The sequence below is a fragment of the Macaca mulatta genome, chromosome 11 (assembly GCF_049350105.2).
Source record: "Macaca mulatta isolate MMU2019108-1 chromosome 11, T2T-MMU8v2.0, whole genome shotgun sequence".
NCBI lineage: Eukaryota > Metazoa > Chordata > Mammalia > Primates > Cercopithecidae > Macaca > Macaca mulatta.
Window position 1 is genome coordinate 83,556,856 of NC_133416.1, and position 24,477 is coordinate 83,581,332.

General features: G+C 36.3%; 1 protein-coding gene across 22 annotated transcripts in view; it reads right to left on the bottom strand.

The window, feature by feature from the left end:
* OSBPL8 (oxysterol binding protein like 8) overlaps nucleotides 1-24,477 on the bottom strand; it is a 220,619-nt gene that overhangs the window by 56,690 nt on the left and 139,452 nt on the right. For 21 of the 22 annotated variants that reach the window (XM_077952327.1, XM_077952326.1, XM_077952324.1 and 18 more), the window contains 1 exon segment: nucleotides 5,787-5,857. In XM_077952327.1, coding sequence (XP_077808453.1) covers nucleotides 5,787-5,857 — 71 coding nt within the window. 22 annotated transcript variants of the gene reach the window in all.

Consider the following 24,477-nt stretch of genomic DNA (forward strand, 5'->3'; position numbering starts at 1 on the left):
AGGGAAAAGTTAAAATTGTTTGATGTTCTCAGTTACACAACTCAATCATGAAAGGAATAACAAATCTTGTTTTCTAAAATTACTCAGGTAAGAATAAAAATCTTCAGAATTCCACAAGTATGAGGTTTAATGATAAATGTAAAAGTTTATACTGTTCTGAAAAACAAGAGAGTTGGTTGCATGCTCATACATATATACAAATTTATACATTTGAGATAAGGTCTCACTTCGTCTCTCAGGCCAGAGTGCAGTGGCGCAAACACAGCTCACTTGCAGCGTCAACCTCCTGGGCTCAAGCATCTCCTGCCTTAGCCCCCCAGGTAGCTGGGACAACAGGCATGTGGCATGTGTCACTACACCTGGCTAATTTTTGTATTTTTTGTAGAGATAGGGTTTTATCATGTCCAGGCTGTTCTTAAACCCCTGAGCTCAAGCAATCTTCCCATCTCAGCCTCCCTAAGTGCTCAGATTACAGGCATGAAACACTGTGCCTGGCCGCATGTTAAAATATTTGAAGACAAAGGAGCAACTACAGACATCTCAAGCTAACAGAATAAACTAAGATTAAATCTAAATTATGAGAAAATCAGTAAGTTTCAGCTCTTGGAAAATAATATGATGAGTATAATTTTACTTATATACCAAATAGTTATGTTAAGAATCCCATTCATTCACTCTAATGCTTTATTCATACAAAAATATCTTCTTAACTATCTATTGTTAACCAGCTACTTTGTCAGGTACTTTCTGCTACCACAATCTGGGAGGTAGATCTTACCTCCCCTGAACAAAAAAGAATACTGAAGCCACTGTGAACTCTAGTTTTAAGACTTAATATTTTGAGTCTTGGGGAATTAATTTGTCTGAGCCTCAGTTTGTTCATTCATAAAATGGAGCCAACAATACCTGTCTTCTAGTATTGTTATGAATGTTAAAATGGCCCAAATAAACTCTCAACAAAAAGTAGTTATTAAGTTGGGCATGGTGGCATGTGCCTGCAGTCCCAGTTACTTGGGAGGTTGAGGTGGGAGGACTGATTGAGCCTAGGAGTTCGAATCCAGCTTAGGCAATATAGTGAGGCCTTCAACTCTTTAAAAAAAACAAAAATACTGGCTATTAATGGCCGGGCTCAGTGGCTCAGGCCTGTAATCCCAGCACTTTGGGAGGCCGAGATGGGCAGATCACGAGGTCAGGAGATCGAGACTATCCTGGCTAACACGGTGAAACCCCGTCTCTACTAAAAATACAGAAAAATTAGCCAGCTCTGGTGGTGGGCTCCTATAGTCCCAGCTACTCGGGAGGCTGAGGAAGGAGAATGGCATGAACCTGGGAGGTGGAGCTTGCAGTGAGCCAAGATCGTGTCACTGTACTCCAGTCTGGGTGACAGAGAGAGACTCTGTCTCGAAAAAAAAAAGTAGCTATTAATAACATTGAAACTAACAGCTAAAAATTTATAGGTAATAGGAGAGTCAAGATTCAAATTGACTCTTTTCATTTTAAAGCAGCGCTGCCCAGTAGAACTTTCTAAATGCCAGATGTCTTATATCTGAGCTGTCCAGTGTGGCAGCCACTAGCCATATGTGGTTACTGAGCATTTGAGGTGTGACTAGTGTAATTGAGGAGCTAAATTTCTAATTTTATTTAATTTTAATTTAAAGATCCACATATGATTAGATGCTACTGTACCCAAAGCATAGTTGTAAAGCTTGAGGTTTTTTTTTTTTTGTACCCCCAATTAAGGCACACAGCTTCATTTAAAGTATGCAAAGTTCCTTTTCAGGCCTCCCCCATTAAAGGGTACATATAGATGGCAAATAGGTAGCTGTGGTATGTAGATCTGTGTGTTTAGGTGTTTAGGCTTTGGAGTAGGAATACCATTATACCATGTATTCACCAATTCTGGTATTAATTGCTTGAAAATAGGTCTTTTAAAAAAAAAACTCTATAAATCTCATTATATTTCTAGCTGTGGCAGACCTAAGATAAATTATTTCCTACTTTCTTTAATAATAGAGATCATGTAAAATGATTGACAGAGCTCAAAACTCACAGGGGCATACTGACTCTTTTAAGTCAGTATAAATACAAAATACAGGGGCATACTGACTCTTTTAAGCTAAAGGAAACTGAGAAAACTTGAAAAGCAGAAAGGTCACTCTCTGACCTTCTGCCTTTCTGCTCTAAAGCAGGCCAGAGAATATACTTCTCTGACCTTCCCCTGAAGCAGGTGCTCTACCTATCCTTAGAAGAAAGAACCCAAAGACACAGAGATACCAAGAAGAAGCTGAACAAACAGGCCTTGCTAAATTCCCCTCAGTGTATTAGCATCATATAATACCCCCCAACCTTTGTGCAATCATACTTCTGTGACTGTCTGCTCTTCATCAAACCAAAGCATAAAAATACACAGATTTCCCTGTTCTTTTGGGTCTTCATTTCTGAAAGCTCCTGTGTCACACAGAACTTACATTAAACACATATGTATGCTTTTCTCTTGTTCATCTTTCTTTTGTTATGGGATCTCAGCCATGAACCTTGCAATGGGGAAAGAAATCTTTTCCCCCGTTGGTGATCCAGGCATTTCTCATATATGTTATATAAATACAAAGTACTTTTAAACTTCTAGCCTAAGTGCTTTACACTAATATGATAGATGAACTTTTGTGTAATGTATACATGAAAAGTGGGAATAATATTTGTGTAAAATCCTACATAAAAATGTATTGTGCAATCTTCTCAACCACTCTCAAGAACAGGATATGGGGGAGCTTATATGGGTTTAATGGTATTTTTAAATTACTTGGGAGGTATAATGGTTGCTTTTGGTTACGCTACGGCAATGGCTATTGAAGAGTATCCTGAGGCATGGGGTTCAGGGTTTGAGATACTGGGGAGTCTTTTAGTAGGGTTAGCGATGGAGGTAGGATTGATTTTATGAGTTTTAGATTTTGATGGGTTAGTGGTGGTGGTTAATTTTAACAATATAGGGAGTTGAGTGATTTTTGAGGGAGAAGGGCCGGGGTTAATTCGGGAGGATTCTATTGGTGTGGGTGCTTTGTATGACTATGGGCGTTGGTTGGTGGTAGTTACTGGTTGAACATTGTTTGTTGGTGTGTATATTGTGATTGAGATTGCTCGAGGTAATAGGTTACATTATTAGAAATAAGGTTAGGGTGAGAGGGATAAGGAAAGAGAGAAATTAAAATTTGATTATACCTTTTTGAGTGGTTGTGAGGATGTAGGTGATAATGTGGGTGTGTGAGATTGTTTTAGGTATAGATTTTTCTAGTCAGATTGAGTCTAGTAAAAGGGAAGCTGGGTTTTGACTTATAAGCAGGTTTTGGTAGGGAGCTGTCTGATGAATTGTAATGGGAAAATATCCTAGTATGTTAGAGAATTTAAATATGTATGATGGGATATCCATTTTAAGTTTATTGGTTATAAGAGTAAGATCCAAGGCTACTAGGAAGCCTAGAGCGGTTATGTACAGGGCTGAGAGTTTTAGGTGAGATGATATTGTTAGCTGGGGAGGTGAGGTGGGAGAGATGCTATTGGTAATGAGAAATCCTGCGAGTAGGCTGCCGATTGAGAGCTGTTTGATTGCGTTTAATAGGGTGGGGGTGTTTTCGTTAATGTTGATTAAGGTTGGGAAGCGAGGTTGTCCTGTTAGGGTGAGGAGAATAGTTCAAGTACTGTAGGCGCTTGTTAGGGAAGTGGCAATGAGAGTGAAAGATAGGGCTCAGGCGTTGGTATATGATGTGTTTGAGGTTTCGATGATGAGGTCTTTGGAGTAGAAGCCTGTGAGAAAAGGCAGGCCTGTGAGTGCCAGGTTACCGACGGTTAGGGAAGTTGAGGTAAGGGGTATCATTTTAAATAATCCTCCAATTTTTCGAATGTCTTGCTCATTGTTTAGATTGTGGATAATAGACCCAGAGCAAATAAATAGTATGGCTTTGAAGACGGCATGGGTGCAGATGTGTAGGAATGCTAAGTATGGTTGGTTGATGCCAATAGTGACTATTATTAGGCCTAATTGACTTGAGGTGGAGAAGGCTACGATTTTTTTGATATCGTTTTGTGTTAGGGCACAAATTGCTGTGAATAGAGTAGTAATGGCCCCTAGGCATAGTGTAAAGCTTTGAATTAACGTGTTGTTTTCCATTAGGGGGTGGAAGCGGATAGCTGTGACTATGGTGCTGGAGTGGAGTAAAGCTGAAACTGGGGTTGGGCCTTCTATAGCGGAGGGGAGTCAAGAATGGAGACCAAGTTGAGCTGATTTTCCTGTTGCTGCTAAGAGAAGGCCTATCAGTGGGAGAAAGTTTAAATTGGAGTCTAGGATGAATATTTGTTGAAAGTCCCATGAGTTATAATGTAGGAGAAACCATGCTAGGGTTAGGATAAAGCCAATATCGCCCATGCGGTTGTATAGGATTGCTTGGATGGCCGCTGTGTTGGCGTCTGTTCGAGCGTGCCATCAACTAATTAGTAGGAAGGATATAATTCCTACACCCTCCCATCCAATAAAAAGTTGGAAGAGGTTGTTGTTAGTAATTAGAATTAATATAGTGGTGAGAAAAATAAGTAGATACTTAAATTGCTTAATGTTTGGGTCTGAGCTTATATATCATAATGAGAATTCTATAATAGATCAAGTGATGAATAGTGCAATTGGAATAAATATTATGGAAAAATAGTCTAGTTTGAAGCTTAGTGTTAGTTCTAATGTTTAGGCTGTTGTTCAATATCAGTTTGAAATAATTATTTCTCGGTCTAGGAAAATATATAGAGTTGTGGGAAGGAGGCTAGTAATAAAAGCAGATATAATAATTGTTTTTACATAATTTGGGTACAAGTGTTTTTTGTTAGGGTTGATAAAGGTAATGATGATCGGGAGGATTAAAGAAGTTAGGGTTATTATGGTAATGGAGGTGTACACGGTTACTACTTTTATTTGGAGTTGCACTAATGTTTTTGGTTCCTAAGACCAATGGATAACTGTTATCCTTTAAAAGTATCCAAAAGATGTAAGTTGTAAGAGCAAGCCCAACTGCTGAGAATAACAGAGAACTTAGTCTTTAGAAACAGTTGTCTTACAGTCATGGAAGTTTGATCCCATAAACATAAAAGCTCCTCCTGCTACTAAATCTTACCAGAAAAAAAGTCGAAAGTCGAATCCCCTCACAAGTTATAGAAAATCTAGTGAACTACAAACCCACAGGGAAACTGGTTACTGCATCACATAGTGTTTCTGAAATCTGAATATGCACTCTTAAAGAAAAAATGCTCAACAGGCCTAAGAATGTGTCTAAGTCTCCCAGTTTGAGAAATACTGATTCATAAACTATGTCTTATTCTAAGAAAATGTCTGTCAATCATAGACAATTACTACTGCAAAGATCTGGCTTTTAACTGGTAAAATATATTTATTTTGATCGTCATCTGAATGAACTCAAAATACTTAAGAATTTTTTTTTAAAGCCATAAACCCTGAGGATATATCTGAATGCAATCCTCAGACTCAAGTTTGAGAAGTGCTGCTATAGCAGAGATACCAGAAACAGTATTACTCTGACAGGAAAACTGGTTACCAATCAGCTGCATTTCTAAGTAACCAACAATACTTACATTAGCCCCAATGGAACTTCACTCTTTTAATACACACTACATGGTTTAGATGTATCAACATAAAAACATCACATAAAAGTTTCATAGGATTTCAGTGTTAGTTCCCTCATCTCAAATATTAGGGAAATCTCATAATCATGTATTTGCTTATATATGCTTACCTTGCTCTTTGACATAGAAAGTGAAGATTCATCTTTATTTTGAGAAATATCTTCCTTTCCTCTTTCAAAACCTTAAAAAAAAGTCAGTATATCAGTATTACTATTTTTGAACATGTATAATAAGTCATTCATTTTCAAGTATAGACTATATTTGATATAAATCAGTTCAGGAAGCCTGTACATACGGCTTTAAACTATTAAAGATCTCTAAAGGGTCATATCTAGTAAAATCCTTTAGAATTAAGGCTTAGAAACAATGAAGTATTTCCCTGAACCCACCAACATTGTGAAATATCTGTTTTCTTTGCTCCTGCAGAACTTTGCAAAAATTCAGCCCTCATAGAGCTTTTATTCCAGTGAGCTGGTTTCCAGCAATGAATTCTAACTAATGGAACCAACCCAACATACTTTTCATACCTCTGGTGAAAATGGAAAACAATTTCAGATGAGGTGATAAAAGATTAGGGAAAATAAATCTGGATTGACTTTTTAAAAATCTTATAATGTGCGTATGGTGAGAATTAGATGAGGATACATACAAAGCACTTAGCACAGAGTTTTTGCACACAGCATACATTAATGTTCACTTTTATTATCATCACTTTCTATTGTTATTGTAAAAGGATGAATCTAAAATACAAGAGTGCATTGGGACAAACATGCATATACTCCTGTAATCACATAACACTTTAATATATAGCACTAAGCCGACACCAATGAACAAATTACTATTATAAAGGTACAACTAGGCGCTTCCAAGATGGCTGAATAGGAACAGCTCCAGTCTACAGCTCCCAGCGTGAGCGACACAGAAGACGGGTGATTTCTGCATTTCCAACTGAGGTACCGGGTTCATCTCACTGGGGCTTGTCGCACAGTGGGTGCAGGACAGTGGGTGCAGCCCACCGAGTGTGAGCCGAAGCTGGGTGAGGCATCACCTCACCCAGGAAGCACAAGGAGTAAGGGAATTCCCTTTCCTAGCCATGGGAAGCTGTGACAGACAGCACCTGAAAAATCGGGTCACTCCCACCCTAGTATTGCACTTTTCCAACTGTCTTAGCAAAAAGCACACCAGGAGATTATATCTCGCGCCTGGCTCGGAGGGTCCCACGCCCAAAGAGCCTCGCTCATTGCTAGCACAGCAGTCTGAGATAGAACTGCAAGGCAGCAGCGAGGCTGGGGGAGGGATGCTCGCCACTGCTGAGGCTTGAGTAGGTAAACAAAGCAGCCAGGAAGCTCAAACTGGGTGGAGCCCACTGCAGCTCAAGGAAGCCTGCCTGCCTGCCTGCCTCTGTAGACTCCACCTCTGGGGGCAGGGCATAACTGAACAAAGCACAGCAGAAACCTCTGCAGACTTAAATGTCCCTGTCTGATAGCTTTGAAGAGAGTAGTGGTTCTCCCAGGACGGAGTTTGAGATGTGAGAACGGACAGACTGCCTCCTCAAGTGGGTCCCTGACCCCCGAGCAGCCTAACTGGGAGGCACCCCCCAGTAGGGGCAGACTGACACCTCACACGGCTATGTACCCCTCTGAGACAAAGCTTCCAGAGGAATGATCAGGCAGCAACATGTGCTGTTCAGCAATATTTGCTGATGTACAGCCTCCACTGCTGATACCCAGGCAAACAGCGTCTGCAGTGGACCTCCAGCAAACTCCAACAGACCTGCAACTAAGGGTCCTGTTAGAAGGAAAAAGTACATCCACACCAAAATCCCATGTGTATGTCACCATCACCAAAGACCAAAGGTAGATAAAACCACAAAGATGGGGAAAAAACAGAGCTGAAAAGCTGAAAATTCTAAAAATCAGAGCACCTCTCCCCCTCCAAAGGTCCACAGCTCCTCTCCAGCAACGGAACAAAGCTGGACGGAGAGTGACTTTGACGAGTGGAAAGGCGAAGGCTTCAGAAGATCAAACTTCTCCCAGCTAAGGGAGGAAGTTTGGACCCATCGCAAAGAAGGTAAAAACCTTGAAAAAAAGATGAGACAAATGGCTAACTAGAATAACCAGTGTAGAGAAGTCCTTAAATGACCTGATGGAGCTGAAAATCATGGCATGAGAATTACGTGACGCATGCACAAGCTTCAGTAGCCAATTCAATTAACTGGAAGAAAGGGTATCAGTGACTGAAGATCAAATGAATGAAATGAAGTGAGAAGTTTAGAGAAAAAAGAGTAAAAAGAAACTAACAAAGTCTCCAAGAAATATGGGACTATGTGAAAAGACCAAATCTACGTCTGACTGGTGTACCTGAAAGTGACGGGAAGAATGGAACCAAGTTGGAAAACACTCTGCAGGATATCATCCAGGAGAACTTCCCCAACCTAGCAAGACAGGCCAACATTCAAATTCAGGAAATACAGAGAACGCCACAAAGATACTCCTCGAGAAGAGCAACTCCAAGACACATAATTGTCAGATTCACCAAAGTTGAAATGAAGGAAAAAATGTTAAGGGCAGCCAGAGAAAAAGGTCGGGTTACCCACAAAGGGAAGCCCATCAGATTAACAGCAGATCTCTCAGCAGAAGCTCTACAAGCCAGAAGAGAGTGGGGGCCAATTTTCAACATTCTTAAATAAAATAATTTTCACCCCAGAATTTTGTATCCAGCCAAACTAAGCTTCATAGTGAAGGAGAAATAAAATCCTTTACAGACAAGCAAATGCTGAGAGATTTTGTCACCACCAGGCCTGTCCTACAAGAGCTCCTGAAGGAAGCACTAAACATGGAAAGGAACAACCGGTACCAGCCATTGCAAAAACGTGGCAAATTGTAAAGACCATTGATGCTAGGAAGAAACTGCATCAACTAACGAGCAAAATAACCAGAATGACAGGATCAAATTCACACATAACAATATTAACCTTAAATGTAAAGGGGCTAAATGCTCCAATTAAAAGACACAGACTGGCAAATTGGATAAACAGTCAAGACCCATCAGTGGATCTAGAATTAGAATTACCATTTGACACAGCCATCCCATTACTGGGCGTATACCTAAAGGATTATAAATCATGCTGCTATAAAGACACATGCACACATATGTTTACTGTGGCACTATTCACAAGAGCAAAGACTTGGACCCAACCCAAATGTCCATCAACGATAGACTGGATTAAGAAAATGTGGCACATACATACCATGGAATACTACGCAGCCATAAAAAGGATGAGTTCATGTCCTTTGCAGGGACATTGATGCAGCTGGAAACCCTCATTCTCAGCAAACTATCTCAAGGACAAAAACACACCCACCGCATGTTCTCACTCATAGGTGGGAACTGAACAATGAGAACACTCGGACACAGGAAGGGGGACATCACACACTGGGGCCTGTCATGGAGTTGGGCGAGGGGGAAAGGATAGCATTACGAGATATACCTGTTGTAAATGACAAGTTAATGGGTGCAGCACACCAACATGGCACATGTATACATATGTAACAAACCTGCACGTTGTGCACATCTACCCTAGAACTTAAAGCATTAAAAAAAAAAAGGTACAACTGTATTGAGACTTGTGTGGTAGGCATAAAAGGAGCAGTACACATTTTAATTTTAATGAGGTTTTTCTATTTTTGAGGACAGGTACTAGTAACTCTTCCCTATAATTATTTGGTCAGAGTCCAATAAAAGCCTATGTTAAAAAAAATACATACATTCATAAAGCAGCATTTTTAAAAATGTCAAGTAGTACCAGTGCCTAAAGTATTTTAAAATCACTTCTAGAACATCAAGGATAATACTGTTGATTCTGTATTTGGTTTATTAATACAATAGCTAAAAAAATCTGTTCCATTTTCTTAATCCAAATATTTTACTGAAAATTTTATATGATATAAAAAAGGCATCTTTTTTCCCTCTCTGGTAAGAAAAAAGATCACTCAATGCCAATACTAAAAATAAAATGTAAAAAAAATGAAACTTTCATGAATGCAACATGGAATGTTAAATGAAATTAGTGATTTGGGGTAGTAAATTCTCTTCCAACTATCCTCCCCACTCCTACAATGAGACAGAAACCTACATCCCTATTAGAATGGCTAAAATTAAAAGGACTGACACTATCCAGGTACAAGTGAAAACATGGAGCAGCTGAAACTGTTTACTACTGGTGAGAACACAAAGTGGCCTAACAACTTTGAAAAACTATTTGACAGTATCTATTAAAGTTAAATGTACACCCGTTCTAACACACAGGAATTCTAGTCCTAGATATACCCAACAGAAATGAGTGTGTACATCCATCAAAAGGGAGGCACAAGAATGTTCATAGAAGCTTTATTCATAATAGCCAAAATCTGCAAACACTTCAAATGGCTATTAAGAGTAAAATTAATAAATACATTATAGTATGGTCACACAACGGAAAATCAGACAGCAACAAAAAAGAACAACAAACATTGAGTGAAAGAAGCCAACTCTACCCATTTTTAAAAAAGTACATACCAAATGATTCTATTTACAAACTTAATCTATGGCATTAAGAGTTTGGAACAGTAGTTTACCTTTTTGGAGGAAATACTGACTCCGAGGGGTGTGAGAGAGCCTTCTGCTATGGGAAGTAATTACACGTGTCTATATGCAACTAAAAATTCAAAAGCTGCACACTTAATTACATGTAAGTTATATCTCAATAAAAATAATTTTAAAACACACCCTTTCCCTATTCTTCCAGTTTATTGGGTTTCTCTTGCTTTGACATCCTATTCCACCTAGTCTATATGCCTTTAACTTTAATTTGTTCCATATCTGGCTAATTCTGATTCATTTATCAGCAATAATGATATTTATACTAATTAACACAATAATATTAATAAAAGCAATAATAAAGCAACCAATACCTATTTATGAGAACCCAAGTGAGTGTAACATACTATGCTACAGGTTTCATTTTTTTCTAATCCTTAAAACAATGCTACACACAGAAAAAATTAACCATATTTTACAGTTGAAAAAACTAAAGCTCACAGAAATTAAGTTGACCAACATCAACAAGCGAGTATCAGAGCTGATTTAAACTTAGGTCTACATTTAAAACTCATGCTGTTTCTACAATGCCATGGTGCCTCTCAAGACACAAGGCCACCCCTTCAGGGAGGCCTTGTTTTGACTTTGCAGGCATAGTTAGCTGCTCCTTTCTATGACACAAACAGCACTTCACACATACTTGTACTAAAGTATTTACTGCAGTGTACTCCAATTATCTTGATGTTCATGTTGACCGTGAGTTCCTGAAAAGAGTCTAATTCTTGTATATTATCTGAAACTTATAAATTTCATAAATTAATAAAAAATTTAATAGAAAGAACTCCATTTTTATTTCTAAAGGTTTTTAGAAAATGTGAAATATAGCACATCTTCAGAAAAATGCCTAAAACATAAATGTATAACTTAACACAGAGCTTAACCATCACCCAAATCAAGAAATAGAGAATTGCTAACATTTCATAAGATTCCTCCTCCATGCAATTCTTAATCACAATCCACCCTTTCTCCTCAAAAGTAACTTGACTTGCGCAATAATTATTTACTAGCACGTCACAGCAGGTACTTCATTCATTTTCACTGCTGATTAGAATCCTACCGCATGACTATACCACTATTTATCCATTCCACCATTATCAGACACTGGATTGTTCCTAACTTTCCCCTGATGAACAATAGTGCTATGAATATTCCTGGAAATGTACTGTTGTAGACACCCCTAAGTTTCTCTAAGGTTTAAATCTAGAAGGAGGAATCCTGGGTCACAGAGCACGTGTAACTGAAACTTTATAACAAACTATGCAAAAATTCTCTTTTCTCCATAACTGTAGTAACTTCAGTATTGAAAATTTTTTAATATTTTTGCCAGTCTGGTGGATGCACAATAGTTTGTCAGTGAAGTTTTAGTCTGCGTGTCCCTGATTACTAATGGTGCTGAGAACTTTCTCATATTAATTGGCTAATTTCCTTTGTGAAGAACGTCTTCAGATCTTTTGTACATTTAAAAAAAAAAGTCTATCTTTTCTTATTATATAAGAATTATTGATGTAGGCTAGATACTAGTACTTCACCAAATATATTTGTTGCCAATATCTCCTTATTCTGTGGCTTTTTATAGGCTATATGGTTTCCTTTGGTGAAGAGCTTTTAATTTTCATGTACTCAAATTTAGCAATCTCTTCCTTTAAAGGTCAGTGCTTTTGGGTCTCAAGAAATTCTTCCCTAAATCTGCAGTCATAAAAATATTTTCCAATAATGTAGTTTTACTTTTTGCATCTACATTTACAATACATCTGGAATTGACATTTGAGTACAGTGTGCTATACACGTACAATTTCACTTTCTTTGCATTTAGACACCAACTGACCTGCCACCGTTTATTGAAAAGAACTTCCTTTATTAATATATGTCAAATGTTCATATACGTGTAGGTTTGTTTCTGTGCACCCTGTTCTATTTATCTAGCACTTAAAGTACAATATTGCCTAGAAATAGTGAATGCAGGCATTCTTGCTTGTCTTGTTTCTAATATCAAAACTGTCAATATTTAACCAGTAAGTATAATGTTTAATGTAGATTTTTGGTATATTTTTATATATGTATTTTTATATATATTTGGATATATTGATATTGGTACATACATTAATATAGATATTTAAGGAACAGGGTTTATTTTTCTGCTTTTTTGTTTGTTTGTTTGTTTGTTTTGAGACAGGGTCTTCTCTGTTGCCTAGGCTGGAGTGCAGTGGTGTGATCTCAGCTCACTGCAGCCTCAACTTGCCATAACAGGCAATCCTTCAACCTCAGCCTCCTGAGCAGTTGAGACAAGAGACACATGTTACTAGGTCTTTTTTTTTTATCTTTTATTTTTTTTGTAGAGATGAAGTCTCACCATGTTGCCCAGGCTGGTCTTGAAATCCTGGGCTCAAGCAATCCTCCCACCTCAGCCTCCCAAAGTGCTGGAATTACAGGTATGAGCCACCATGTCCAGCTGGAACAGGTACTGATACAGATATTTAAGGAAGTTCACTCCCTCTAGTTTTCTAAGAGTTACCAAAACGAAATTTGGATTTCATCAAAACTTTTCTCACATCTATTAAGATAACCATATTATTTTTTTCTGTTTTTAATCTGTTAGTATAGTGAACCACATTTATTTCTAATGTTAAGTCAATCCTGCTTCCTTAGATTTTCATCCAACTTAGTCATAATGCATTGTTCTCTTTATATCTTTGTATCTCTCAATATCTTTATAAAAAGATATTGCTACTACCATTAAGGAGTTTTGTAATCCATATTCATTACTGATTGGAAAAAATCATAGGACAATCTCAGTTGAATTTCATGTCAAAGTTATACTATTACTGGTGTTCTTCCCACTCTGCACTTCCATCCTCTGAAAGCAGTTGTGCAAGACTGGAATTATTCCTTCATTTAATGTTTGGCAGAACTTGTTATGTACTTGAATTTGGTGCTTTCTTGTTTAATTTCTGTTTTTCTTTTTTTTTTTTTTTTTTTGAGATGGAGTTTTGCTCTGTCGCCCAGGCTGCTGGAGTGCAGTGGCACAATCTCGGCTCACTGCAACCTCTGCCTCCTGGGTTCAAGCGATTCTCCTGCCTCAGTCTCCCAAGTAGCTGGGATTACAGGTGCATGCCACCACGCCTGGCTAATTTTTGTATTTTTAGTAAAGATGGGGTTTCACCATGTTGGCCAGGCTGGTCTTGAACTCCTGACCTCAAGTGATCCACCTGCCTTGGCCTCCCAAAGTCCTGGGATTACTGGCATGAGCCACCACACCCAGCCTCTGATTTAATTTCTTAATGGTTATTAGGACTATTCAGGTATTCCGTTTCTTTTAAAAACAATTTTAGTAAATGATATTTACTAAGAATTTATTTCATTTGAACTTTTGAGTACATCTCGCATACAAAAGTTCACAATATTCTCTTACATGTTTAATACATGCTCCATCTATAGTTGTATATCTTTTTTATTTTTGATACTGGCTAACTGTATCAGAGTTACACTTTAAAAAAAAAAAAACCTTTTGTCTGTTGATTTGCAGTGACACTCTTTTTCATAATCAGTCGCACCACAGGTTTGTCTATTAGTCTTTTTCCAAGAATTTTAGGCTTTATTGAAACTCTCCAGTGTGTGTATTTTCTGTTCCATTAATTCTTACTCTTACCTTTATTACGGTCTTTTTTTTCATTTTGGAGATTTATTTTGCTCTTATTTTTTGAACTTAAGAAAGATACTTAGCTTATTAATTTTTATTCTCCTTTCTGTTTCTAAAATATGCACTTAAGGCTAAACATTTCCCCCTAATCACTATTTTAAAGCTATATTCCACAAATTTCTATATGTGATGCTTTCATAATTGTTCAGTTATTTTTTCAATTCCTATTTTGATTTCTTCTTTGATCCATGAGGCATTTAGAAATATATTTCTGAATTTTAAACATAACAGAATTTTTACTGAAATTTTTGTTATAGATTTCTAACATAAAAATAAGGTCAGATAATATGTTCTAAATACTTTTAATAATTTAAAATGTGTTAAAACTTACTTTATGGCACAGCATATGAGCAATTTTTATACATATACCATATGTATTAGATAAGAAGGTATACTCTACAGTTGTTGGGTATAAAGTTCTATATTTGTCCATTAACACAAATTTGTTAGTAGAGAAGTTCTATTTGATATGTATTTACTGATTTTTGTCCTTTTCTCCCTCAATTACAAAGAGAAGAATAGAAGTACAGATTTATCTAGTTTCCATGTTGTTTTCTATAAAATTTCCTTATATATTTTGAGGGCATATAATGTACTCATGCTTTTTGCCTCAAAATTTATTCTGTCTGGTATCAATAGATACAGGAACTTTCTTTTCAGTAGTGGTTTGCAGCACTTTTTATCCCCAGTCCTTCCCTACCCCAACTTTTCTTTATTCTTTTCTATATAGATATGTCACTTGTAACAGCACAGTACTGAATTTTTTAAATACTAATCTTTAGATCATTAGTACTCAATATAATTGCTGACTTATCTTGATTTATATTTATCTTATTTTGGACTTTCTAGTAGTTCCTTCCATACTCTACTGTCCTCTACTATCTTGCCTTCTATTTATATAAAATAGTCAAGATTAAAAAACATAAGTTAATCATTCTGTTTAGTGGTTTCACTCAGAAATTAAAACATGTATACTTAACTTTTCAAAGTTTAAAGTTAATTATTAATTTACCCTCCTTCTGGGAAATACAAAGGCCTTGGAAGAACTTATTTACCTCCCTTCTGGCTTATATACAATAACTGTCATGTACTGCAAATCTTTCTTTTTAACTCCAAAAGACATCATTTGTATTGGATTTAGAATTATTAAATTTGCCCATATAGGCCTTGTTATTTGTTTATCCTTACAACTTCAGACTTTCCATCTGAAATCACTCTCCTTTTGCCTGAAGTACACCTGTAGCTTCTACTGTTTCAGTAGAGAAGTCAAACAGGTGTGAGTTTAACTGTTGTTATTCTTGTGAAGGAAATCTGGGTGTTTTCACCCTCTGTCTTTGATGGTCTGTAGTTTCACTATGATGTGTTTAGGTGTAAGTTTCTTTTTAATTTGTTTTCTTGAGAATTTGTGGACTAGTATCTTTGATCAGTTCAATTAAAGGCATTACACTTAAAGATTGTTTTTGTCCTATTTTCTCTACTTCTTTTATTTATGACCCAAAACAGACAGCTTTTTTCCTTTTATTCTGCATGTCTCAACTTCTTTTTTTTTTTCATCTTTTCCTTCCCTGCTGTATCCTGAATAATTCTTCTGACTTACCTTCCTCTTCACTAATTCTATCTTCATCTGTATGTCCAATCTGCTACTAGTATGTATACTGAGTTTTTAATTTTGGTTATGTTTAATTTCATTTCTAAAATTTATATCCTAATATTTCACAAATCTACAGGCTATTTTAAATAATTCCATTTTGAAAGTCTGCATTTATGTTTTTAAAAATAGTAAACAGAGCTTTAAAAACAATAGTCTATATCTGACCACTCTAATATCCAAGAAGTCTTACAGGCCTCTTTCTACTGTCTGTTGTTTCAGTTATTTCTCATTCATGTCATATTTTCTTATATATCTGGCCATCTTTGACTTGTGTACCAATTGCTGACTTTGAAAAAAATATTTGCAATAATAATGAGAGACCTGGAATGAAAAAGCCCGTCTCCAGAAAATTATACGATTTTCAGTACTTTTTTTTTTTGAGACGGAGTTTCATTCTTGTTGCCCAGGCTGGAGTGCAATGGCACAATCTCAGCTCACCACAACGTCTGCCTCCCGGGTTCAAGCAATTCTCCTGCCTCAGCCTCCCGAGTAGCTGAGATTACAGGCGTATGCTACCATGTCCGGCTAATTTTGTATTTTTAGTAGAGACGGGGTTTCTCCATGTTGGTCAGACTGATCTCAAACTCCCAACCTCAGGTGATCTGCCCACCTTGGCCTCCCAAAGTGCTGGGATTACAGGCGTGAGCCACCATGCCAGGCCGATTTTCACTACTTTCTTAATAGCCTTTCTCCAAAATATTCTGTCTCTTGTTTTAACTTACATAAAGTAGTAAGAGTATCTCTGGGATATTTTATTGAAGCCAAATTCCTTCCAAATGGTCATTAAGTAGCTAAGTGAGGACTGGAAACCAGGTAGTCTTGCTCCATTTTCACTCTGCAACATACACTCACGCTGACTTTCACATTTTCTGAGGTTATAGAACCTATAACAATAGCACATACTCAGGTCAGGCGAGGTGGCTCACACCTGTAATCTCAACACTTCGGGAGGTTGAAGTGGGCAGATCACTTGAGGTCAGGAGTTCGAGACCAGCCTGGCCAACATGGTGAAACCCCGTCTCTACTAAAAATACAAAAATTAGCTGGGTGTGGTAGCACACGCCTGTAATCCCAGCTACTTGGGAGGCTGAGGTGAGAGGATCACTTGAACCCAGGAAGCGGAGGCTGCGGCGAGCCAAGATTGCGCCACTGTGCTCCAGCCTGGGCAACAGAGTGAGACTCCGTCTCAAAACAAAAACAAAAAAGCAGATACTGAGAATGATGACTATGTAGACTGACAGATGGCCATCCTTTCAACCAACTAAGAAATAATAATGAATTCACCTCTTATAAATATAAATATTAGGCTGAGCATGATGGCTCACGCCTGTAATCCCAGAACTTTGGGAGGCCTGGGAGGCCAAGGCAAGCAGATTACTTGAGGCCAGGAATTTGAGACCAGCCTGGCTAACATGGTGAAACCCTGTCTCTACTAAAAATACAAAAATTAGTTGGGTGTGGTGATACATGCCTGTAGTCTCAGCTAGTTGGGAGGTGGAAGCAGGTGAACCCCTTGAACCCAGGAGGCGGAGGTTGCAACGCGCCGAGATCACACCACTGCACTCCAGCCTGGGAGACAGAGTGAGACTCCATCTCAAAACAAAAACAAAAACAAAGCACAAGTATATATATATGTGTGTGTGTGTGTGTGTATAAAAAATGTAAGTATTTATAGTATACCTATCTGTTACACAACACATTGTATTTAGGGATAAAAACATGAAAAGACATTGTTCCCTATCATTCCTTTCTTTTAAAAAGGCTATTGTCTAGGGAGAAGCCAAGTGTTCAAACAAAAATTATAATACAGTAAAATAACTACATATAATGAAGTCAGAGGGATACCTGAGAATAAGCTATGGGGTCAGACTATCTGTCAAGCCTGGCACCACCATTTACTAGCTGTATAACACTGGGCACGATACTTAACTTCCAATGATTCAGTTTCTCTAATGGAGAAAGGCATGAAAGTGATAAAGTACTTAAGACTGAAGCAAAAGAGTGCTATAATATTCTCTTCATATGAAAAGAAAAAAACATACTAATGCGTTTCGGAAATGCTTTTAGCCATCAAAGCAAATAAAAAAGAATTTCCTAAAGCTCAACCCCAAAAGAAAAACTAATGACATTCCAACCTGGTTGAAAAAAGTCTGTCATATCTTTCTTCCAATCTTTTCATTTTGGAAGTAGTCACAGTCTCACAATAATTCGAGTGAATATAATAACTCTTCCATCAAGTAATTATATAACCATGGTAAGTTCCTTAAATTCCAGGGACTTCAGTTTCCCATCTACAGGAAATTTCACATTAGATGATCTCTCATGTAAGTACATAGGTTTACTTTCTCCTGCTAATGCAATGGAATATTATCCCTGAATAAATTAGTGTTCTGCCCTTAACCTCTAATTTGTCCACAAAATGCAAGTACTATCATCATTGATAAGGCGTTATCTTTTTGATATACCTGGTTCATTAATGTTGTGATAGAATAAAGCAAATTTTATGTTGCTTCAGTCATTAAAATGAAATTATATATACAAATCTACAAATAAATATTTTATAAGTATCTACAAAACAAATACAGAATTGCTACATCAACTATATTGAATACAGCCAAGAGCCAAGAAAAAAATCTGAGAAGTCAAAATACACAGAACAACTATGCCCTAAAATGTACAATCTATAGATGTCTATAGATGCTTTCTTTGCTCGAAGTTTATTTACTCCAATTTGTAGGTACTGTTGTAGAGATTAGTAAAATGAGCATTATCTAGAAGTAACAGCTGAGATCAACAGATAGATAATCAGATATGAACTAAATAAACAAACACATTGCATCATGGCATCACTATGGGTACGGGGCAGGGGTGTCACATCCATGTTATAGCTAATCATAAAGAAAAAGGCTATGCTGACATATTTATTAAGGCAGAAGTGACTAAAAGAAAAAAGATTTTTTTCAGGAAAATTAAAATTTAAAAAGGGTTATGCTCAAAGCAGTAAGAAAAAGTTATCTTTAAATATCACTAATGAAGAACAAATCTTTCTCTAATTTCGTCAGATAAAAGCAAATGCATGTAAAATAATTTTTTCAATACCACAATGAAGTATATATCAGGAGATACTAGACATACTTTTTACTTTTACCTTAAGTACACAACAAAAAGCCACTTCTTTGAAGCACTTAATTTCATTCTACTTCTTAGTTGATAAAAGCAGATTTTATAGAGCTTTTTATCACAGCTGGTTGTATTAAGGAGATGATAGAATCATTTCTATGAATATGATTTTCTCTATTTCAAGAATTAGAAAACAAAGTAAACCATTTACTTTTCTATAAAAACAAATCCATCTAAGATGGCTTTTAATATTTCTTTGACAAGATAAACTGACAATTTTGCCTTTAACTGCCTAATTAAATAAGTACCAAACTTAAAAGCTAAGTTTTCTATTGTTCATCAAGGTCACATGATTATTCTGTAAAGCTAAGTAGACTTGTGGCATGAAGGTCAGCAAACTATATTAGCAAGCTTGTTGGCTTAAAAAATGCAAACAAAGAGACAGAAACAAATACAGAAATGAAACTCATTTTAAAATAAAAAATATTTAACATTAAAAAAATCTCAGTATTTTGTATTTGCAAAGCCACTTCTGAATGACAAAAAACTAAAATTTACACCACTTAAAACATAAGAAAGACACATGAGAGTAACCATGCTACACTAAGAAGACTTAATATGGATTATGAGTGCTATTTAAAGCTTATGCTACTTAGGGAGAGTTGAGGACTATGGTTTCCAATTCTTTTGTGAAACACTCTTAGAAAAGAATGAAATCAGTCAATTTATAATAATTTATTTAACTGCCCAGGTGAACACTTTCTATGAGGCATTTCACTATCTCAAAAGAACATATATACCACTTATCAACACGAATATTCAAAAAGCCAAGAATAAAGGTTATTGTGAAAATAGGGAATTTAATTCAACAAAATCTAAGTGTCAGAAAAAATATATAAATGCAAGTATCAGTTTCAGTCAATATTTCTTTGTCATCATTATTAAATAATACTTTTATTTTAAAAGAATATATAACCTTAAAAGAGTAGACATAATTATATAGTGTTTAAAAATTTGAAAGGAAAACAAAAGATTATTTAAACATATTCAAATATTTGCTACAATTTCAAATAATAAAAGATCAATTTATATCTACATCTCATTGACCGATTGTTTAATGCCTAAATCATAGCTGTCAAATGCCTAATAAATATAACTCTAAAAATATCATACATTTTCATGACAAAAATTAATCACACACAAATACATCTAACAACAAGAAGAAACTAAGGTATTTCAAAAACTATACTTGAGTAGAAAGCTTCACTTTAGTCACAGTCTGAGATAAATTTAGGAATTTAAGATAAAAACATTAAGATAATAAAGTGGTGAAATTAAGGCTTACATTAAACATCAACTTTAATACAGCTACAATTCTGCAAAAAATGAACAAATATCAATATTAATATCTGGGTTTCATTTGGTAAACCCTCAGAGAAATGGGTTTGTTTATATAATTTTGTGTTTATCTCAAGTCTAGAAGGGCTTTAATTTTATCAAAGGGTCATAATATTTCTATAATTAAAGCAAAAATTTATGCCGTAAGCACTCAAGATTCCCACTTTACTGAATCATTACTTCTCAAGTTTTAGCTGAAGAGACTCTAAGAGAAAATATGGAAAAGCCAAGCTGTTTAGCAGCAGTTACTGAAACCTAAGCTTTCACTACAGAATTGTTTTGTTCAAATGAAAGCAGCTTTAAAACGTTAAAATGCCTGGTTTATTTTAATTAAAAGTCTGCAAGAAATTAGAACTGCAAGATTAAACACACCAACCTGGCAATGAAGGAGAAAGTTCATTGTATCCTCCAAATGAAGCATTCCGAACAAGCTTTCGGCCATCAATCCGTGGAGGAAATAAAACAGACGAAACCCCAGTACATGAAGAAAATCTACGTTGTTGTGAGCTCTCTTCTTTCATAGCTCAGAAGGTCTATTTAATGTATATGGCTCACCCAGAGGCTAATCAGACCAATATGGCAAAGACAGGCTTTTCTCTCACATCCAACTGTAGCAAAACCCACCACCACAAACAAAGAACACACACATTTAACAGCAAAGGAGAAGGACCAAAGACTGTCAAATCAGCAGTAAACAGATAGAGAAAGCCTGACAGAAAAAGCATTAAACCATGCTGCTAATTTTTAAAAAAATGAACTGATAAACACTAAAGGCTATTCTACTAATGTTTTCCCTTTTTATCAAGCCACCCTGCACTGAATTGCTGCTTTAGGAAAATAAAGCAAGATCAATACTTAGCAATTCAAGATGAAGTAACAAAGTCATTTTCTCTTCTTAAAAATGCAATCCTTTTATCACATCCATTATGTTTTTGTAGTATCCGGCCACACTTCCCACCTCTTCTGAGTCCTTCCTTCCCAGCTTTTACTTACTTCAAAGATGGATATAAATGTAATGCTTTTTATCTTCCCTGAAGCTTCTAGATTTATATCTAATCTACAGCTTGCCTCAGCCATGATTAAAAATTCATAAAGAAAGATACTCTTTCAAGCACAATGTTGATGGATTCCAACAGTTAAAGCAGAGAATAAACATTTAAGTTTTGCCTCCAGCAGGGATATGAGTCATTAAGACAGTGGTAGCGCAAACCAATCAACAGAGGAGATTAAAATGACACCATAATGCTGTATGCTCTAACATGTTCCTTGAAACAAATACGAGTTGCTACTGTTCCTCTTAATTATATTTAAACTGTTCAAAATATACAATCTATCAATGAGTCTTTCCGGCTTATAATTTTTTTTTAAAAAAGTAACTTTATTATCACAGTGACAAATGTACTATGTTTAAAACTAAGCGACAAGTATTGACATCACGTCATTAAATCTAATAGGTACTTTCCTATCCTTATAATGATACCATCTCTTTATACCTAATCTTTAAAATTCCAAAGAATTCTCTCCCAATTATACTAAAATCCATATACCTTACCCTACCTTAATTCAAATTTAAAAGCTCTAATCAGTTGCTCTCTCTATATGCTGTAGATTGATTTTTTTGGTTATAATTATTTCTTTCAATCTGAAAATACACCCACTTAGCTGGACAACAACCAACTGCGTTAAAATTTACTTCGTGGTTCGTTTTCATAGGTATCTTACCACAAGATCTCAGTTTCCTTCCTTACTATGCATACACTTCAAGGCTGGTTCTCTATTCATGCACAAGATCTCATATAATCTAAGACTTTGTCCTTACCAGAAAGGACACACAAAAAAACCAAAACTCAATTTCTTTCTTTCTTTTTTTTCTTTTTTGAGATGGAGTCTCACTGTCACCCAGGCTAGAGTGCAGTGGCACAATCTCGGCTCACTGCCACCTCTACCTCCCGGGTTCAAGTGATTCTCCTGCCTCAGCCTCCCAAGTAGCTGGAACTACAGGCACCTGTCACCATGCCTGGCTAATTTTTGTATTTTTAGTAGAGATGAGGTTTTGCCATGTTAGGCAGACTGGTCTCACACTCCTGACCCAGGTGATCTGTCCACCTTAGTGTCCCAAAGTGCTAGGACTGTAGGTGTGAGCCACCACACCAGGCAAAACTCAGTTTCTTGCATATGACATATTCTTCCTTGGGCAAAGGCATTTCAAAATCAATTAGTGGAGAATAAGTTTACCACTAATACCCATAATTGCAGCAAGTTTGTGGGTTTTAGGGGTTGGTTTGGTTATTATTTTTTGCTTTTCTCCATATCATAAAATGTACATTATCATTAACTGTAGACAACAAATAATTATAATTCATGCAATGCTGCTTGCCTTTAAAAGCATAAAGAACGTCACAAACAGCATTATACTAGTATAACAGTTAAGCAGGATTTGAAATTAAACTGCATTCAAATCTCTGTTTTATCTTTCCTAGAAATACTTAAACAGTTTACTTAATTTCTCTGGGTCTTTGTTTTCTCATCTATAAAATGCTAATAGTAGTATTGATATTATAGGATTGTTACGAGGATTAAACGAGATGATACATATAAACTCTTAAAAGAGTCTAGGTTAAAATGGCAAAATGAAGATACTGAACAAATGTGTTCCCTCCTAAAACTCAAGTAAAATCAAGAAAAGGGGTATTTTAAATAAATAAACAAATATGTATATATATCCCAAAAGTATGTATCCAGGAGAGGATATATTAACAACATAAATTTGACACTGCAAACCTTGAGATGAACAAGTAGTCATGGTCTTGCAGATCCAAGAAAGCCAAATCAAAACCAGCAGTAGTAAAAACTGAGAGTCAACCCTATTTACACCAAAGGACCCTTCTGCACATAATTCACAGCACCAAGCTCCTCTGGATCACGAATCAGATAGGCTATTGATGTCAACAACAATACTGGAAGCAGGCCAAAAAAGAAAACTAGTTTCAATTTAGAATTCCATACCCAGCCAAATTATCAATTATATATTAGAGTAAAATAAAGATATCTTTAGACATGCAAGGTCTCAAAATTTTAATTTCTATGTACCTCTTAAAATAATTTACTACAGCAGACCCTTCTCAGCTGGGGTTCTGCAATACAATTAAGCCTAATGTACTAAGGCATCCATTGTTCAAGATGAATTAAATTTATCTCCCATACATCTATAATGTTTCCAACCATGCACTGTATCTTTGGGAAAACAGAGAAAATATTCCTATAGGATTTACTTCTGTCATGAGACCCCAGTTATGAAAGGCTGTACTAGAAGATAAAACTGTACTAAAACATGATAAATCAAGAATGCATGGGGTATAGAAACAGGACGTTCAATATAAAAGAGATGTCATTACCAAAAAGTCCCCCTGCCACTGCACCTTGTTTTTTTTTTTGTTTTTACATTTTATTATTTTTTTCCATAGGTAGTATTTTATTTATTTATTTATTTATTTATTTATTTATTATTATACTTTATGTTCTAGGGTACATGTGCACAACGTGCAGGTTTGTTACATATGTATACATGTGCCACGTTGGTGTGCTGCACCCATTAACTGGTCATTTACATTAGGTATATCTCCTAATGCTATCCCTCCCCACTCCCCCCACCTCACAACAGGCCCCGGTGTATGATGGTCCCCTTCCTGTGTCCAAGTGTTCTCATTGTTCAATTCCCACCTATGAGTGAGAACATGCATGCACCATCTTTTTTGACACATGGGCAAACTGCTTGGGTGAGCTTTGCCCAAGTTCTTTGTTGACACTGGCTTGTGTGTCTGACTGTATGCTGATAAAACTTCTTTTCTTCCAAGCTGATGTTTGGATCAGTTGAGAATACTTCCAAAACAAGGAAGCATTCTACTTTTTACTTATTCCTGGTAGAACATGGTGAGCTAAAAAGCAGAATATACCTCTCCTGGTCATATTCCTGCCAGGTGTCCAGTAACTAAACCACAAGCAATAATGAATCCTGTATTTCCCAAGACCCACTAATTATCTTGTCAAATGCTTTCTTCAGACGACTTTTGTTAAACTCTCAAATAAATCATTAACAAATTATGGCTCAGAGACTCTTGCTCAGTTTATCTTCCAGCAATGTTGCCCTTTCCTTACCCAACCAGGTTTGGGCTTGCTACTGTTAAATAAGCAGGAGGCCAATGGCCTGAGGCTACCTCTGTACTTTTAGTTCCCAATAATGAACTACAAGCTAACTTTGGTATGTAAATGAACAGAAACCTAACTTAGGAATCTAATA